At 41.8% G+C, this 20,901-nt stretch overlaps 1 protein-coding gene across 1 annotated transcript; it reads right to left on the reverse strand.

Annotated features, from left to right (window-relative positions):
• Positions 1-3,972: 3,972 nt before the first annotated feature.
• LOC123191206 (DDB1- and CUL4-associated factor homolog 1) lies at positions 3,973-13,504 on the reverse strand. The gene is made up of 14 exons (XM_044604009.1): positions 13,131-13,504; positions 12,263-12,353; positions 12,046-12,162; positions 11,741-11,919; positions 10,826-11,636; positions 10,615-10,712; positions 10,092-10,515; positions 9,393-9,992; positions 9,117-9,299; positions 8,530-9,003; positions 7,908-8,018; positions 7,422-7,537; positions 5,775-7,341; positions 3,973-5,029 (listed from the first exon to the last, which is right to left on the reverse strand). The coding sequence occupies exons 1-14, from the start codon at positions 13,367-13,369 to the stop codon at positions 4,331-4,333; spliced, it is 5,709 nt and encodes a 1,902-aa protein (XP_044459944.1). The 5' UTR covers positions 13,370-13,504; the 3' UTR covers positions 3,973-4,330.
• Positions 13,505-20,901: the final 7,397 nt, after the last annotated feature.

The raw sequence follows: 20,901 nt of genomic DNA on the forward strand, positions 1-20,901 counted from the left end.
CAAAATAATTAAAATAATCTCAAAATCAACACTACCCTTATATTAACTCGGGGAATCTCAAAATCAACACTACCCTTCTTCCCTTCCCTTGTTTGTAATTTTATTGTACTCTTTTGCCTGTTTGATTTAATAAAGAGCTGTGAGGCTGTTGCTTTGCAGTACATAGTCAAAAAAACTCAGGGAAAGTTTCAAAAAGTTTTGTCGAACTGAAAAAAATAGAATGAGAAAAGTCAAATTCAGGGTTAAGTGGGTCAAGGGGGGTAATGTGGCGGCTAACTGGGTTATTGGCCAGTCAAAAACCGGTCCAGGGTTGTTTCTTGTTCGGTTTTGTAAGTCGGGTGTTTTAAACTAGAAGGTTTTGTAGTTTGGGGTTGTATATTAGACTTCGCTGGAAGTTCAAGGTTGTAATATGAAGTTCTCCCATTTTGGAATAGATAGAGAGGAACAATGCTGGGCTCCGAGGCCCAAAGCGGGCTAGCTAGAGAGGGCCATGATGCAACTGGCCACAGCATCACAAGTGGAGTCTAGTCCGAGAGCTTGACAGTGTTAGTGGGGAGGCATTTTCGTTCTAGGATTAGATGGATCCTGAGCCGGAGATTAGGATGTCACATCGACCAGTAGCGAGGCATTGGATCTCTAGTGAGGCCCAACAGGAGCTTGCCCGAAGCGAGGCAAGGCGAAAGGAGGAAGAAGGGTCAGCTTGGGAAGACAATGAACAGTGCTCGGGGAGGACAATTGTTGAATTCACATCTAATTAATAACACAAAATTGACTAGACCATATCATTTGAAAAGTGTGGCACTCTCTTAAGCTCATTTCTCTACTCATCTAAGGCATGAATATCAAGTGTTTCTCATCCTAAATTTTAACTCATAGCTCAAATACTTAATGGCCCAAAAGGATTAATGTTTTAGTTCCAATAAAAAATGAAATGATTTACCCAAAACTGTTTAATAGGGTTTCATTCCCATAGGACTTCTCAATGCAATCCTCTAAGCCCACCTTAATGACCAATACTTGAGCTATAGAATAATCTGGAGTATATGAGGTGTAACACCATGCCAACAATTTGATGACAACCACCTTATAAACACCTCATATACTCCAGATTATTCTATTTGACTTTGAAATGGTACCAAGATATCGCGAAATCATACACTATAGGTATATCTTTCTAGATATTCGAGGAAATGACACATACGCGAATATTTATGCAATATATTCATTGAGAAGTGTCACAAATTAATCCAAGGAGACATGTAATTTGGTTACTTCTTTATTTTTTTCATGTTTTAGTGGGTTCAACTAAAGATATTTTAAAACACAATGTAAATTTTGATATAAAAAATAATATTTTATCTTAGCACATCACAACTATAATTTTCAATTATATTATTGCAACTTTATAATAAACATTACTATATTTAAAAATCTTTTGACATTACTATATGGTTTATTTGTGCTAACTAAGCAATATGTTGATCAAAATAAATAAAAATAAGTATAAGTATTTAGTATAAAAGTTTGTTAAATTATCCATTTGACATACCTTGTAGTTAAAATACTTATAAAGATTGGTGAATCTTTTGCTACATAACCCCAATAAAATATAGAAATATCTTGATTTATTAATACTAAGTACCATTTGTTTTACTAAGATAATGACACAAAAATATAAATGGCAAAGAACTGACCTCATATAATCTGTTTCTCTGGATTTTTTCATGTATGGTGGTTTTTTGGTATGGGAGTGTGATAATTGTGCAAATGCAGACTCAAAGATATTAGAACATTCACCAAAATTTTACAATGTTGTTGAAACTTATTGCATTTTTTACTATGAATATATGTAAATATTTTGTTCTCTCTGTGTTCTTTGTCCTTTTGAATCATTGCCAAAAAGTTTTCTTGGTTTTCACTATGTTTTGTCTTGTCATTTAGTTCTAAAATGTATGTTTTCTATTTTTGGCATGGATATAATTTTTTAAAAATAAATGATCTATCTTATAATTACAAAAATTGATTGCTTTAAGCATGAATGCCAAGCAAAATACTACAGAGAAACAAAAGATATTGTTGATGCATGACATCACAAGTGTAGGGGGGTCATTTGTAGCCCTTTTGATAAGTAACATTGTTATACCCAATGAGTAGTATGATGAATTGGTGCATGAAAAATATGAAGTAATAAGGTGAAAACACTGAATAAATTGATAGCAGTGTGTTTACGGTTTAGATAGTTGCAACTAAATAAGTAAAACAAGTTAAACTAAATACAGAGATGGCCCAATCATTTTTTGTGACCAGGATAAGCAAGTGGTGATTCTTATAAACGGAGACAGTATCAGTGAAGTACATTAACACACTATCAACCAACAATGTCACATCTATGGCACAAAGCAAGAAAATAGGGTTCACATCAAATGCACCATCTCACGGGATATTCTCCCTCATCGAATTCTGAGCGGTGAAATGCACGGAGACGAATCAACCAAGGAACTAACAATGGCATACTCAACCGGATCAAGCAGAGGAATGTTAGGAAAATAAAATCGAAACGCACTAGGTTCGGTCCTTGAGAACATAGGCCGTCACCACCCAAAGCAAGAAAATAGGGTTCACATCAAATGCACCATCTCACGGGATATTCTCCCTCGTCGAATTCCGAGCGGTGAATGCACGGAGACGAATCAACCAAGGAACTACCAATGGCATACTCAACCGGATCAAGAAGAGGAATGTTAGGAAAAGCGAATCGAAATGCACTAGGTTCGGTCCTTGAGAATGCTGTCTTATCAATCATTGTACATGCCCTTAGTAAAGGCAGCCAATAACTTACTCCAATCCGGGGCGTACATTGTAGCGCGGATCAGGCCTCGACCCATTGGGTCGCTAGGACTGGCCAACCCTATTTTCCAGGGGAGGCTTCTCTCAAGCCGCAGCCAAATGGGCCGGCCCATTCGGTAGATATGTTTTCTTTTGGGGATTTTTTGTTCCATTTTTTCGCTTTGGCTTTTATTTTTATTTTTCTGTGTGTGGTTTTATTTTTGGTTTTTTCCTACTTTCTTTAAAAAAATCCTTTTTCTATTTTCAGATATGATTTTAAAATAATTAGGGGCTAAAAAGTTCCAAATTTCAAAACAATTTTGAATTTTGAAAAAAAAACAAGATATTTACAAATGTTTCTGAATTAAAAAATTGTTCATGATTCTGACAACTGTTCGGGAAATCATAAATTGTTTGTGGATTCAAAAAAATGTTTGTGAATTTTAAGAAATGTTCATGAATTTAAAAAATATTCATGAACGGTAAAAAGAGATTCACAAAATTAAAAAATGTTCCAAAAAAAGAAAAACCTGCGAAGAACCTGATGCTTGTGCAAAGTGTCTCGCTTTTTCTTTCTTTTAAACTAAAGCGTTGTGTTTGTGTGTGCATGTATCAGCTTTCAGTACGTTTATTTACTTGTTGGGTTGTATAATATTTTGAATCCCTTTCTGTGTTGTTCGAAGTTGTAAACTCTAGAGAGATTGTAAAGAAAGGATTTCGGTAGCAGCAGCCCACGGGACTGATGACCGTATAAAAATCAGGTATGGCTCTGGGTCTGGTACATACATACATACTACTCCCTCCGTTCCTAAATATAAGTCTTTCTAGAGATTTCAACAAGTGACTACATACAAAACAAAATGAGTGAATCTACACTTTAAAATATGTCTACATACATCCGTATGTTAATGTCCATTTGAAATGTCTAAAAACACTCATATTTAGGAACGGAGGGAGTAGATAATAATGCTCCTAGTAACAAACACCATATAAAAATCAAGTATGGCTCTGGCTCTGGCTCTGGGTCAAGTGCTTTTGAAGTCACTTGGTGTGCAGCAACTATAAAAAGCGTCTCAGAACAAGTTGCCATGACATGAAACAACCCAAGTAAACAGTAAAAAGGGACAGAACTCTTCAGACAGCACAGCATCAACACATGATATTTCCAAAATTTTCAACTGATGAGAAACAGCGAAAAATTACCAGCTTGCTTTTACATACAACACCTAATGCCTCAGACATGCGTTGCGCTCTCACAGGTACCAACAGCTACTCCCAACCCACGTAACGTAAACTTTCTCCCAACAAGGCAATAATTTACAACTGTAATTTGAGCATACAGATTTGCATTTGTTGTTTGCACCCTGTCGGTGACCCAAAGACGTCGTTTCTCGTTCAGCTCCTCCTAGCCTTGCCTTGCCCCCTCCGCCTCATGCATCCCCACGCGATGCCCTCACCACCGTGATGCGACCATGCATAGAAAGAAAATAATCACCATCTGCTCTCACATGAGCCACCCTTCATCCTCACCGCTGCTGAAGGACTCAATCATGTCACCACTCTCATCACCATCCCCGCCACCCATCATCTCAAGTAGCCCCCCTCCCACATCAAAGTCGCCTTCCTCATCATCGTCGTCGTTTTCATCCCCACTGTCCATATCCTCCTCGTCCTCATCGTCACCACCATCATCACCGCTGCTGTTACTTGGATCATCCTCAGAATCCGTGTCCCCAAGCCCTAAATCGGTTCCGAGGAGGACATCCACGTCCGAGTCGTCGTCATCATCATCCTCATCCTCCGTGTCCCCTCCATCCTCCGGGTCCGAGTCATCATCAGTTGGTCGTTTCCTGCCAACTTCGAATATGCGAGCAGAGGAGAACATCTCGTCAGGATCGTCCATGGCAACAACTCCAAGAAGGGAATCATTGGGCTCAGTAGCAAGGTCGAGGACGCCACGGTCTATTTGGACGGTTGCAATGTCTGCGTAAGTGACAGCATCGATCGTGCGGAATGCAGGGAACAGGGGGTGTCTGACCCTGCGTGTGTTGATGGATGATGTTACATCCTCAAGGTTACGCCTGAGGATGGCATAGATAACATCACCACTTCCATTGAATTTAATTACTGTCTGGTCCAGGGAAGGGACACTCCTCAGAAGCTTAAACTTTCTCAGATCCCACACCTCTGAATTTAGGATCACCTGCAAAACAATGTAAACAGGAATGAGAAGATGTGCACAGTAGAAACAAATTCCCCCAAAAACAACAGAGTAAAGGAAGATTTTACAGTGACGTTCAGGAAACCAAATTTATTCACAGCAGTATTCCATCAAAACAAGTACGGTCATACACTTCTGAACTTGCACCAACTTAAAAATAAGCAATCAAATGCTGAACATCCTATTTGACACAAATACTATAAGAAAGTACTCTTATGCGTCGTTCCCGAGCCATGTCATATTTTTTTTACACTTTTCAGTGCATGTAAACCTACAGGCGATAAATATCTGACTACCATGCTTCTCTTACTATGCTTAGGCATTCTTGCAGTATAAATGGCACAGTGGCTGAGTTGGAATAGACTTCAGCTGGTCATGCTGTTGAACTTAACAGTAAATTTTATTGTTTTAAGGAAAGGCCAACAAGTTTGCTCAGAAGATCTCACACCACACCTGATTGGACTTGTGTCGGCTGTAACTTGTTAGTGTAGAATCCCAGAAACACAAATAGTGCATCCAAAATATATGCATAAATGTAACTTCGTGAGTATAATAAAATAACTTAATTTCCATCTAAGACTTGTGGTTTGAGAACGACAAACTGACACAAACGTCATGGCAAGAAAAGTGGTGGCCTAGTGAGGGCAAAAATGCATGCCCTGATACAAATTTGAAGGAATATAAATTGAAAGAATAATCAATTACTGCAGTCAAAGAAAAAGAATACCTCGTTTCCAGCTGGATGAAAGCCACCGCCACAATAGTCTGTGAACTGGTCAAACTGATGGATAGGAGTGGGACTTCGTCTATCCCACAGGACCCCATTCCACAGCAACATATCATCTGAAGGACTGAAATGTATAATGGGTTGTACACCCCGGCCTGAACCTGGCAGGCTGGAGTTATCAGGAAGCTGCATATCAACATTATGCGTCTGGACATCATACAATAGAACCGCCCGGTGATTTGCATCCGTAGAAAGGCCGGCAAATAAAGTCCCAGCATGGTTAAACCTGGCAGCTTTGCAGTTATCAAATGTGTGCAAAGGCCCCGTATGCAGTGAGAAAGCATCAAAGAGCTTAACCTCATCTATGCTAGATGAGAGAATCAGCTCAGTTCCACCAACAGATGTTGAATCCACCATAGTAACAAGATTCTGGTGACAAGTGTGCGTCTCTATGAGATTTGCAAGGTTGCTGTCAAATATTCTTAATTCACCACTATGGTTCCCAGCCGCCACCCTTGATGCACCTCCAATAAAAGTCATGCAAGTCAACAGCGAGGCCTCATCACGGCAAACACGGCATGGCTTGAACCTGCTGTATATAAATTGGCGATCCCTGCGGGGCACTTTGATCCCGCTAAACTCCCTGTTTATCTCACGGCTTCCCATGCGAGCAGTTACATTTGCTGGTGCACTAATGCTGCGGCTAGGCTCGGGGCAAACATGAGGGTGCAGCAGAGAGACTGGCGGCAAAGTTGTTATTGGAGCAGGACATTGGCGGTGTTGATGTTTCAAATATTGTACAACCAATGAGTCGAGCGTCATGCGCTCCGAAGTTCCTGTTTGTTGATCATTTAAACCAAGATGTGGTGTGCCTGTTACCACTCCAGGTGTGCATTGAGAATCTTCAAAGTTCTCCGTGGAAATGTTGTTGAAGTTTGTCCTTCCTGGATGAAATGCTGCAGTAGGAGAATCCACTGCCACAGAGAGGCCTCTGCGAGTAGGAGCAGGAGTTTGGAACACAGGAGATTGGGATGCCTGATCCATTATTGCAGGGCGCTTTGCTGCTGATGCAGAACTAAACTCCATATCCGCAAGCTTCCTCTTAAGTGGCAAGGGCATTGGTGTTTTATGCGATGTCTCCACATCTCCAGTATTGCCAGCAGAGGCAGAGCAAGTCATACCGTCCACATTTCCGGCAGGTACAGGACTTTTCAGGCTATTGCTTGCTCTATTACCAGAAAACGAAACAAAGGGTTGATTTCGTTTAGAGAAACTGGATGAGAATACCAGTGCCTTCTTCTTAGATGAAGGCACAACAGAATCTGATCGTTGGCCAGCTTGATCTGCAGCAATCATTGTTTTGTCGGACAGAAATCCCTGAACACGGCCAGAAGGCCACTGTTGTTGAACTTGAACAGATGATGGTTCCAGGGCAGCGGGCTGGTGGACAGGTAGCACTGCAGCAGTTGATGGCAAAGGTGCAAGGTCAGCCTCCTTCTGCAACATGGCAGCAGTAGCAGCCAAACCAGATCCAAGGAGATGTTCATGTATCAGTTGCATCAGTTCCCTACACACAAAAGAAAAGCAAATGTAGGATCCTGAAGCTGGAAAAGTAACTAAAAAGGAAAATATCACACGAAGTCGAACCTGGAATGGTAAGAGACAGGAGTAGCAGCTGCTATGCCAGCTCGCTCAATGCGCTTCAACGCTGGAGCAGCAGCATCAGTTGCTAAGGTTGTTTCTTTACCAGAATTAGTCAAGACCTATCAGGAGGGAAAAAAACATTCATTTAGCTCATCTTTCCCATTTCAGTTGTGCAAATTCAAACCACAGTATGTTAGGCACGCATTAAAATCTTAAATTAGGGAAGTCTATCACATAAAACATCCCACTGGAAGCAAGCATAACTGGATAACGTCAAAGGACCACAAGTTGTACTCCCACACCAGCACTACTTTTACCTTTTATAAGCATGCTTGATTATACAATATCCATAGTAACCAAGGAATATCAAACAGATAAAACAAGCAGTGTGCTCATTGACTTGATGAACAGCAAAATACCAGCAAAAAACTCAACAAATATTAAATCTTGGGCAACTCAAAGTAACACAATACAATATGTGTTCCTTACCGCAATGAGCTCAATTGCCACTTGGGTCAGTTCATTTAGCCATCTTGCATTATCACCTCCAGATGACTGGGTACTCGTATCACGAATCAGTTCTGATAATTTCTTCCCTACCTGAAATAACATGTTAATAATTAAGTTACTGACCTAGGAGGCACATCCGCAAAAACAAAGTTGCCCAGGAATAGGAGACGTGTAAAGAGATGATACAAGAAGGATATCAGAGAGGGGCAGTTTGCCAGCCCTATTATCACAACAAAGAATAGGCTTGGTTGCCACTCACTCCCTTTCATCTCATGGCATTTTTCACACAGACAAAGGAAGAGAAATTGAGGGAGAAAGGGAAAGGTGAACATGTTTAGCCAACTATCCCATGATTTAGTTTGAATAAGTAGTGTTCAACCTTTGTAAGACAGCAATACCTCATTAACTACACTACTAATTCTGTAGTGGACTTACATTTCGAAACAAGGCAAGAGGGGGGAAGGGATAGACCCCTATATGTGAAACAGAGGGAGTAGTCGCTAGCAGTTGCTCATTATTGAGATTGTAGTCATGCAATAGTAAGATAAAGTTTCTACAGGTGAGCATGAAAAGAAGTGCATTGATCTGATGTTCACGATACCTGGAGCTTCGTCAGTATATGTGCAATAGCATCATCTCTAGCCAAGCCAAGCAGTACACGACAGGCAAGGGCTCGAATAGGATCAATAGCCAAAGGATGTGTAACCATCCGAGTGCCAAGAAGCTGCAAAAGAATCTTTATACCATTATTGGCTCTGACTACTTCTCGAGCTTGGCGATAAGCTTGTTCCAATTGAGCAGCAAGACCAGGACCCCCAGCTCCTACACCTAGCGATATTCTCTTGTCACCAACAACTCCAGATGACACAACAGGTGTGCCGTCACCATATCGTTCCCGAGATTCACTTTGGTTCGCTGCAACATTTCTTTCTGAAGTGCTTTTTTCAGCATTCCTGTCTCTGCTCTCTGAATAACTTCCTGCAGGTTGCTGATTAACAGCTGAGGACGGCTTGTTGCTGATCGATGGAGGGGGGCATACAAGATTGACAAGCACATTCAATGCTGGACAAATCACCTAATGCACAAAGGATGGTAAAAGGATACATTATTTGGAAGAATTTCAGCAAGGCAAATACTGTTGGATTTGTAAAGCTTTGTTAATGCATAACTTGGGAAGGAAAAACACACCTCAGGATCAACATAGCCAACAACACTGTTTGCTATATCTAGTATAACAGCCATACCAATACGGTTGTTAGTTAATGTAGCATGCACCATCAATTTGCGGCTGTGTGGCATAAGAGTTATGATGTGAAGAACTCCAAATGCATACTGAGCCAAGTCATGAAGATACCGATCAGCAGGTAGACTCTGAAACAGATTGTTGTAAATCAAATCAGCTTAACTGCAAACATTGTATCACTCAAGAGGAAGTAGAAAAGAGAAACAATACCATATTTTTACCTGGCATAATTCTAGCAGGATAATATGACCATTAGAGGCCAAAAATTTATCCATCACGGGCCAGCGAGCTCTTACGAGAGCAGGTCCTAACTTTCTGTCCCGCTGGACCTGACGAAAAATAGCATCCATAGCCTCGTTGCCGATGTCAAAAGGTTTGTAACCAGCTCTTGCACTGGAAGTATTCCGAGCAATACTACGGATACTCTTGCTTGGCCGGATGGAATCAACAAGCTGAAGGAGATGAGCTCTAAAATATTGCCGTAGTGCAACACATGAATGATACGCGACCTGCTTTTCTGACTGAGTCAGAATTTCAGCAGGCGATCGGTCATTCCCTTGATTCGCGTTGGAGGATCCTAATGCTCCAGAGTTACCACCCGACCTTACGGATGCAGCAACTTGTAATATATTCAGAAGTTTTTGCATCCCATCCTGTGCATCAAATGAATCCAGAACAGCTTTGAACACAAATGCAGCAGCAAAGAATATGGCTGCATTTTTTCTAGCTGCATCTTGTGGGCATTCTAAGAGTTGCAGCGCTAGTTCAACCACATTGTTGAGTGTGTCAGGTGAAAGCGCACAAACACGTTCCATGGTAGACTGCAAGAACAGAGGATGCTTAGCAACAAGATAAATGAACGGTCAAGGGAAACCATGAACAGATCAACAGAATGCATGACTTTAGGTTTCTATGTTTACCTGGAGAGAACCGAAAGTAAACAAGCATGCAGACAGAGCAGTGTATGTCTGAGTAATCTTAGGGACAGAGAGGATCTTCTGAATACCACCCCGGTCAACAAATAGCGCAGCAAATTTCCGGTGTGCGGCCAGGGCACAAATCAATCTAAGAATTTCATGAAGTAGTGAGACGTGGCCACATCCCTCCTGGTCTTTGATTCCCCGTTGCAGCAATGCGAGGCAAACATCAACACCTTTTTCATGAAGAACAGGACCCAAAGCTTCAACGTACTCTCCCAGATACTGCAAGCACAAAATGCTATATTTTTCCCTAAGTAGCAAGAGCTGCTCCTGGTCAATGATAACAAAATCTTCCAGATCCTGGTCCTCACTAATTTTCACAGCTTCTTCAACAACATGCTCCTCATTAACCTGGTCAGAGCTTCTGCAATACCAAACAAAACTCAGAAAAGGAACAATAATATAATGAAATAAGATGACATAAACACACAGACACACAGAGAGGATGTGTTTCTTCCATTACCTTGAGACGCTAGTGGACATGGCAGCATCGACTACAGTAGCTGCAGCTTTCTCAGCAGCTAATACAACGGCATCGCCACTATTTTCACTCTTCCAAGCCTTCAAAAACACAGCGTGTCAAAAGTTACTAACATATAATGAAGCAGAAAATGAATCAGTGTCAAGTATAAGTATTCCTATTTTGGGAGGTCCAGAGATGTCGTATTCCATACCTCTAAAGCAGCAGATTTCACAAGCTCAGCAGCAGCATCACCTGCTGCTTTGACAGCTTCCTCAGGAGCATTCGCTGATCTGGCTTCCGCTTCTGCAGCTCTCACTGCCTTCAAAACAATGTCAGTTATATCCTTCAAGCCGATAATGCAATCCCTGAACCGGTCCTCATACTCTTCTTTAGAAATACTAAGAATATCAGACTCGGGGGCTGCAGAGCTATTGTTCAAATCGATTGCTTTCTTTGGGTCCTCGACCTTAGCCGCATTCTTTTCTTTGCTAGTCCGACTTCCCATTCTCAATCCTGTTGGCGATAAAGGTGTCCGTTCACTTTCAGGCAAGCCTTCACCTGGTTTGATTTTCCCTCTTAGTCGAGATCCTGTACGGCTGAACTTTCTCTTCAAGAGTTCATCTCTCAGGCTTTCACCTGCAGGATACTTTTCCCCATCGACTGACTTTGCATCAAAAGGATCCATTGTAGAATCAACATCATCACGTAGCAGGTAACCAGTGTCATCCATCCCCTGTTCTCCGTGTGCTTGCCTCATCCCAACATCACGATCAAACTGTTTTTCCAAAGTTGGGTCAGTCGATATTCCATCTCCAGCCCTAGTTCCGTCCAGTATAGAACTGTCTTGAAGCAATCGTACTTTGCCCCTATTCTCTTCTCTACCCCGAGGATGCTTGGTATCTAGTGGAAGATTGGCATCTTTCTCTGAAGATGTGGCATCACCAAAGACTCGTATTCGCAGAAAACGCATGAGCTTGGCTGATACTCCCATGTTCAAGACATCTTCTACCAAACGCCCACCACTGGCAAAAGAACAAAATGCAACAATCAGATTACTGATAACAGAAAGGCTGGTGAAGAAAAGAAGAATGCTATAAGATCTCGTATTGGTAAGACATGACAGTACCCATACAACGCCATCGAGAGCAACCCAATAGCATATGTTCTCATCATCTCAGTATCTGTGGGTTTTTTACCACTTCCTAGATGCTTCCAATCACATTCATCCGATGCTTCACCATCTTCCTTTATCCAGGATTTTATATTTTCTAGGGTAGCATCTTCAAAAGGATGAGAAAACTGAGGCTGAGGACACAAACACGCGTCAAGTTAACAGAATGTAGTGTAGGAAACAGAAGAAGATTGAAGTATGATCGCAATGCAAAAGAGTGTGCATGCATGAAGGGAGGGAGGTAGGGGCGGTAAGCTAACCGAAAATGCATCCTGGATGCTTAGGAGCAGCCTAGCAGAAGCACAGCGTACTGGCAAAGGGTACGATGTATCTGACAAGAACTTAGAAAACACTAGGTCGTAGAAATCATCATTCTCCTGCAGACACGGTTGAGGCAGCAACGATTAATCTCAGCAATAAACAGGTAAGACTCAGGTTATTAGGGCGATGGACGAAGAAAAGAAGCAGAAGACGCACCCTGATCAAACTCGCCAGCTTGCCTATAATATGGGAGCCCCTTGTGTTTGTGTTATTGAAGGACGGATCACTGGCGCATTCCTGTAGGTGTCTGCAGGGGACATAGACATGGTAATGATGAGCGAAAAGAGAAATATTAGGAGCGATGTGATTCAGCAAAAACATTATGAGCTATACATCTCAATCAAGCACGAGGCTCCATACTGTAAACCACATAGCAGATTTCATATACAGCAGCTTCTTAGTTCATCAATGTTATTCGAACAGAGCACCATCTAAAGGAATTTATAAAGAGCAATGTGACTCAGCAAACAATGTGGTACAAGCCTACAAATCTCAATCAAGCAGGTGCTTCATTTACACTTGCTGTGGATTTTATATAAAAAGCAAAGAGATTAAACTTGTACCGCGTTCTGAAAATCTGGACATCATACCACCGATTTTGCCGAGATCAAATCAGACAACAATACAGGGTCTACATGGTCAACCCCAACTGCTTTTTACGCATGATGACACACTGGCAAGCACACGACAGTATTTTTTTGTTTTGTTTTTTATCGAACACTCCACTCCACTCGCTGGACTTGACTTGCATAGCCACTCCATCTCTTATGCCTTTCTTCACTACATCGGCTTCCTAGGCCGCAAGCAAACGGTACAAATGTCATATGAACAGAACAATAACTATTATTAAGACATTGCAAGAACACTACGGTTTTGCCAGGCGAGCGGAACAAGCGGTGCCAGGGGCGCGGGGAGCGGATGGAAGCCCTAGAAACCAACCAATCGATCGATCAATCCAGCAAAGGGGGCGGCGGCGGGGCGGAGCCGAATTTTGCTAACGGCGGGATGGAAGAAGGAAGAGTACCTGGCCTCCTGGTCCTCGCATATGGTGGCGAGGGTGTGGATGAGGCGCGGGTTGGGGTTGCTCTCCTGCTCGACGACGCGCGAGATCAGGGCCTGCGCGCGGTCGAGCAGCGCGTCCTCCTCGTCCTCCGCGGCCTCCTGCTCCGCGTCGGGCGCCTCCGTCTCCTCCTCCTCGTCGTCCTCCTCCTCCTCCTCCGGCTCGGCGGCGGCGGGGTCCTCCGCCGGCTGCTCGGGCTCCATCGGCGCGGGCGGGGTCGACCGGCGAGGCGGCCGGGGTAGGGTTAGGGTTGCGTGGGGGAGCGGCGGCGGTAATGGTGGCGGGCGAGAGAGAAAGGGGGGAGGAAGAAGGGAAGGGGGGAAGGGAAAGGCGAGGTGGCGTTGCGGCGCGGCTCGGCGCAGGTGGGGGAGCCGGGCACGGAACTTTCTAGCGACCAGGGCCAGGTTTTCCCTTCTCTACTCGCTCGCGGGCCATGGCCTGCGTGGGCCGGCTCTGCGCAGGCCCGAAGTCTCTCGGGGCCGGGTGCGTGCAGGCCCAGCAGCAACGTCTTCCACACAGACTTTGCTGCTGCGTTCAAGACGTTCGCACACTCCCACCTTTCTTCTCAGGTTGCCGCAAGTAACGCAATATATTTCATAGATTCATTTATTTAAAATATTTTATTTATTAAACGGTGCGTCCACATTGCGAACCATTTCTATCGCTGGATTTCTAGCATCGAGATCTTTGAACCTGTATCCCACGTTGATATGTTTTGACAAAAAAAATTCCACGCAAAACATGTGGCTACACAAGAAGCAGATCGGTGCCTCCATGAGAAAAAAAAGAAATATGTGCCTCCAGCGGAAGCAAACTAGTGCCTTTACAAGAATCAAATATATGTCTCTCACAAAAAACACGCTTTTTCACACATTTTCTTTCTCACTAAAACCTAGGGAAAACCGGAAGAAAATCAAAAATTCAAAAAAAAGGAAAAAACATCTAATACCCAAAAACACATACAGAAAAAATAAAATAAAAACACAAGGTAACGCGCGCCAAGTGACGCGCTCTCTGCCCACCAAAAATGACTCTTATGGGACTCACACAAAGGGTATCCTTTTTTAATTACTCCCATACTTCAGCCATTTGAAAAAAAAAATTGTCTCATTGGGTTAGGACGCAACCCACTATCCCACCTCTCCCTCACGCGAGGATAGCTGCTTCCTAAAAAAAAGAGGATCGTTGGTACCGTTCAAAAAGAAAAACAAGGATCATTGTTCCTCAAAAAATTGAGGATCATTGGTTGTCCTTTTAGGTTCTTTGCCTCCTAATGTTACTGGCATGACCACTGGTTTTATAGAGTTTCGAAAAAAATTGTGCACAAAAAGATCTAAAAATTATGAATTGAAAAAAGTGCATTTTTTACTTTTTTGAGGATTCCGGTTGCTTTCATAAAAGTTCATGAATTTGAAGACAATCACAAGTTGCATGCATTTGAAAGAAAGTTTGTGGATTTGATAAAAGTTTACGAATTTAAAAGAGTTTCATGAATTCGAGAAAACTTTGCGGGTTTCAAAAAATTTCTCGAAGTTGAAAAAAATTGAATCGAAAAAAAAATCACAAAGAATGGAAAAAATTTTAAAAAAATCAATAATTTGAGAAAAACATCAAGAACTTGAAATAATTCACCAATTTGGAAAAGGCTCCAGAAATTTGAAACACTTTATGAGATTTGAAAAACAAATGAAATTTGAAAATAAGTTTACAAAATTCAGAAAAGTTCAAATATTGACAAAGTTCATAACATTTGAAAAAAGTTCATAGAATTTGAAAAAACTTCACTGATTACGAATTTGAAAATGTTCATGGATTTTGGAAAATGTTCATGCAAATTGAAAAGAGATCAAGGATCTGATAAACATTCATGCAATTGAAAAAAAAGTTCACATATTTGAAAAAAATTTGTGGATTTAATAAAATGACGATGGATTTGAAAAAATGTTCATGAATTTGAGAAGTTCATGAGTTTTAAGGAAAGTTCATGGCTTTAAAAAAAGAAAAGGAAAAAGGAAATGAAATAGTAAGAGAAAAATAAAAAACAAAGAAAAACCTTGCAAACAAAACCAAAAAGAGAAAACCTGATAGGGAAGGTGTTCCATTGTCTTTTTTTTGGGGGGGGGGGGGGGGGTTACATTTGACGCACAACATGAAGAAGAAAAAGGTAACCAGCCACCGTTGTCGTTTCAAAAGTTGGTCATCTCATCTTACCATTGAGTGGCACATTTTTATAACTTTACTAACAACTCTATGAAATGGTCCTCGGTGAGTATGACATATAAGTGAAAAAAGGTTCTGACTCACCAAGAGATGTTGTAACATTGTCTGATGACATATGCACGTAGTGATCCTTTAGTGACCACAACAAGTATGATCCTTTAGTGACCACAAGGAATATAAAGGAAAACAAACATGATGCGTAACTAAGAAAATCAAAGTAAAAAAACATGATGAGCTACACTCACCATAAGGAATATAAAGGAAAACAAACATGATGCGTAGCTAAGAAAATTAAAGTAAAAAAAAATGATCAGCTACACTCTCCCTTCTTTCTTTAAACTTCTCACATTACATTATGATATATGCACATTGATGCACAATGTCTTGCAATTTACAAATTTAACCATGGCTCTTGTCAAGGAGGTCTTCCATGTCTAGCAAGACGAGGGGGAAGCAGGATGTACACCTCCATCATCGGTGCCTCTAGCCCCTTCATCCGGCCTCCTGACCAAGGCCAACCGACAACCTAGATCTGACTATGACGAGCTCCTCCTAGTTGTCCCATCTTCCTCCTTGTCGGCTATGATTGTTCACTAATGCTCTCACCTCACTCAAAGGTAGTGTTGTTTTAAATGCGACCATGTGTAGATTACAAAATTGTATCAAACCAATAGTGGTCCAAAAAACCTTTACTAGATCCATTTACCACTTTGCAAATAAAGCTCCATTGTGTTATCTGAAAAGGCTTTGTCAAGAACATTTCTTGACGATATCGAGATTATATTTATGCTTAATGATGTTGTTGATTTATTAGCTTAGGATCGTCATCTTAAATTCTTCTAACTTGCAATAGAGAACATTGGGGTTGACTAACCCAATCAGGCATGCAATGCTGACACTTATTAGCCAAGAAACTTGCAAAAGATCCACGACAAGACTGCAAATACTATTGGGTATAAAATCTCTATAATATATGTTATCATAGATTCACTCTCTTCCTCTCGGCTATCTTGCCAATAATCTCTATGCGGTGGCAATGAATGACGGTGCATCAAGAGCTAAAGTACTAATTCAAAACATATTATTTGCAATTTCTCACATGAAGCATGTGAAAGCAGATAAAATAACTAATTGGGTTGCAACTTATATTTCGCTCCAAATAAAAGAGCCAACTAACTATAAAAGAATCATGTTTAGTAGTCCTCTTCTTGCATCCATCCATAAACTATTCCACTCAAATTAAATTAAATTATTTGTATGGAGGAATATACATTAGATGAAGGATTCACTACAAAGTCAAATGAGCGTTTTCATGCAAATCATATCACGATAAACTTCTGTGTATTACCAGTAATTCTGGATTTGAGTAAAAACATGAGCTTACTCAACCAAATGGTTGCCACTACTTTTTGTCACTAATCATTATGCAAACAATATAACATGCAAACATGACAGCATAAAATAATTCAAAACCTCAAGCAAATCTACGCCACTCTCTTGGTCCCAACTCCACTTTACAGACTTCCAATGAACGGAATAGAACAAACTTGGAGAAGAAAGAAGGATGTAGTTACTTAATTTGATGTAGTAGCTTCTACAGATTATTAGATGATAAGGGAAACGAAGGAAAACTGCAAGAACAAAACTCAAGTAAGGTGCAAGTAACAAATTGGGTTCAATTACTTCTAACTTCAAATATAGTCCAGTTTTTGTAGGTACAATGGACATCAGTACACCACCTAGTGATTGTGTCCTTTGGTGCAACACATAGCCGGACAACTACGAACTCCAGCGTGCATCACGGGACTTGATGTCGGGGAATCATTGGGATGTACGCGACAACATTAGCCTGCACACGCTTGCGCAAGGCCGCTGACCAATCACCCCTGAGGACGGAGGTGGGTTCCATGTGGAAGATGTATGCTACGACGACAAGGACGGGTATGAGCGCGGCCATGCATGGGATCAAAGAAGTTGATGAGACATGTGCAAGGGCAGACAGCGACGCACCGGTGGGCAGAGTCACAGACCTACTTGTGACGATGGCACCAGGGTCAGAGGTGAGCTGTACACGAAGTTGAGATTGATGTTGCCGAGCCTCCCTGACAGGGCGCGCGTCGACGTGGCACCGAGCGCCAGATGGCCCAGATGTAGGCCACCAGGGACGCCTCATCGAGCGGGCGGAAGTACTACGCCTCCTTCACGGCAGCCATGCGCACTCTTAGAGGGGGATACAGTGGCTTCAGTGGGGGGTACGAGGTGTGTTGATTGCCATACGCATTGCTAAAGCATTTTCGGTCGGTATAGTGGCAGTTGCTGGTAATGTTTGTTTCGAAGGAAACGACAACATTGATAGGAGGAGGGGCGACCAACGAACGTATAAACATCAAACCTACCATCACAACCGCAAACCCCCCTTTAATAGTAAAGATAAGTCTATTTGAAGCCGAGAAATAACTCCTGTAGTGAAATTTAGTCTGGTTTACATGAGTGTACATGCAACGACATTTAAATCACCCCTTAAGCATTTTCGAGTTGATGTCATAAATGGGTGAGATGGTTTTGACCAAAATAGATGATGTCCTCCAGCTGCTACAACTGCCTCTGACTCCCATTGCTTCTCTCTCTGTCTCTCTCTCTCATCTTCTTCTTCTTGTTGTTGTTTGATACGTCTCCAACGTATCTATAATTTTTTGTTGTTCCATGCTACTATATTATCTGTTTTGGATGTTTTATATGCATTAATATGCTATTTTGTATTATTTTTAGGACTAACCTATTAACCTGGAGCCCAGTGCTAGTTTCTGTTTTTCCTTATTTTTAAGTGTTACAGAAAAGGAATATCAAAGGGAGTCCAAACGAGCTGAAAATTTACAGTGATTTTTTATGGACCAGAAGAGACCCACGGGGCATCGGAGATGGACCAGAGGAGTCCCGAGGCAACCACAAGGGTGGAGGGCGCCCCCTTGCCTTGTGGGTCCCTCGGGAACCCCCCTGACGTGAAACCGACGCCAAAAATTTCTATAGATAGAGAAACCTCCAGAAAGAAACCTAGATCGGGAGTTCCGCCGCCGCATGCCTCTATAGCCACAAAAATCCAATCGGGAGCCCGTTCCGGCACCCTGTCGGAGGGGGGAACCATCAACGGAGGCCATCTTCATCATCCCGATGGTCTCCATGACGAGGAGGGAGTAGTTCACCCTCGGTGCTGAGGGTATGTATCAGTTGCTATGTGTTTGATCTCTCTCTCTCTCTCTCTCTCTCTCTCTCTCTCTCTCTCTCCTGTTCTTGATTTGGCACAATCTTGATGTGCCGCGAGCTTTGTTACTATGGTTGGATCATATGGTGTTTCTCCCCTTCTACCTTCTTGTGATGAATTGAGTTTTACCTTTGAGGTTTCAATATTATCGGATCGAATACTATTATGGATTTGAGAACACTTGATGTATGTCTTGCGTGGGATACCTGTGGTGACAATGGGGTGTTCTATTGATCCACTTGATGTATGTTTTGGCACTCAACTCATGAATTCCTGAGGTGACATTGGGGTAATCTATGCATAGGGGTTGATGCATGTTTTCGTCCTTGTTTCTTCGATAGGAATCTTGGGGCACTCTTTGAGGTTCTTTGTGTCGGATTGAATATTATGAATCTAAAGTTGTTTGATGCATATCGTATAATTGACGCGTGGATACTTGTGGTGACATTGGAGTATCTAGGTGACATTAGGGTTGATTGATGTGTATCATATGGTGTTATTTTACTATGAACTCTAGGGTTGTTTGTGACACTTATAGGAATAGCTCAATGAATTGATCGGAAAGAATAACTTTGAGGTGGTTTCGTACCCTACAAACAATTTCATCTTATGTTCTCCGTGATAGGAACTTTGGAGTGACTCTTCGTTGCACGTTGAGGGGGTGTTATATGATCTAATTATGTTATCATTGTTGAGAGAACTTGCACTAGTGAGTCATTGCACATCCTGGTTCACCGCCGGAGGCATTCATATAGAGTCATATATTTGTTCTAGTATCGAGTTGTAATTCTTGAGTTGTAAGTGAATAAAAGTGTGATGGTCATCATTATTAGACCATTGTCCCATGTGAGGAAAGGATGATGGAAGCTATGATTCCCTCACAAGTTGGGATGAGCCTCCGGACTTTACAAAAAATAAAAGAGGCCAAAGAAGCCCCCAAAAAATAAAATAGGCCAAAGAAGCCCACACAAAAAGAGAGAGAAAAGAGAGAAGGGGCAATGTTACTACCATTTTTCCACACTTGTGATTCAAAGTAGCACCATGATCTTCATGATAGAGAGTCTCCTATGTTGTCACTTTCATATACTAGTGGGAAATTTTCATTATAGAACTTGGCTTGTATATTCCATTGATGGGCTTCCTCAAATTGCCCTAGGTCTTCATGAGCAAGCGAGTTGGATGCACACCCACTTAGTTTCTTTTTGAGCTTTCATACACTTATAGCTCTAGTGCATCCGTTGCATGGCAATCCCTACTCACTCACATTGATATCTATTTATGGGCATCTCCATAGCCCGTTGATATGCCTAGTTGATGTGAGACTATCTTCTTCTTTTTGTCTTCTCCACAACCACCATATTCTATTCCACCTATAGTGCTATATCCATGGATCACGCTCATGTATTGCGTGAGAGTTGAAAAAGTTTGAGAACATATAAAGTATGAAACAATTGCTTGGCTTTTCATCGGGGTTGGGCATGATTTAATACTTTGTGTGATGAAGATGGAGCATAGCCAGACTATATGATTTTGTAATGGATAACTTTCTTTGGCCATGCTATTTTGAGGAGACATGATTGCTTTGTTAGTATGATTGAAGTATTATTGTTGTTATGTCGATATTAAACTTTTGTTTTGAATCTTATGGATCAGAATATTCATGCCAAAATAGAGAAGATTACATGGATAAATATGTTAGGTAGCACTCCACATCAAAAATTTTGTTTTTATCATTTACCTACTCGAGGACGAGCAGGAATTAAGCTTGGGGATGCTTGATACGTCTCCAACATATCTATAATTTTTGATTGTTCCATGCTATTATATTATTTGTTTTGGATGTTTTATATGCATTAATATGCTATTTTATATTATTTTTGGGACTAACCTATTAACCTAGAGCCCAGTGCCACTTTCCGTTTTTCCTTATTTTTGAGTTTTACAGAAAAGGAATACCAGACGGAGTCCAAACGAGCTGAAAATTTACGGTGATTTTTTAAGGACCAGAAAGAGACCCATGTGGCATAGGAGATTGACCAGAGGAGTCCCGAGGCAACCACAAGGGTGGAGGACGCCCCCTAGGGCGCGCCCCTGCCTTGTGGGTCCCTCGGGAACCACCTGACGTGAAACCGACGCCAAAAATTTCTATAAATAGAGAAACCTCCAGAAAGAAACCTAGATCGGGAGTTCCGCTGCAGCAAGCCTCTATAGCCACGAAAATCCAATCGGGAGCTCGTTCTGGCACCCTGTCGGAGG

Source organism: Triticum aestivum, chromosome 2A (assembly GCF_018294505.1).
Source record: "Triticum aestivum cultivar Chinese Spring chromosome 2A, IWGSC CS RefSeq v2.1, whole genome shotgun sequence".
Taxonomy (NCBI): Eukaryota; Viridiplantae; Streptophyta; class Magnoliopsida; order Poales; family Poaceae; genus Triticum; species Triticum aestivum.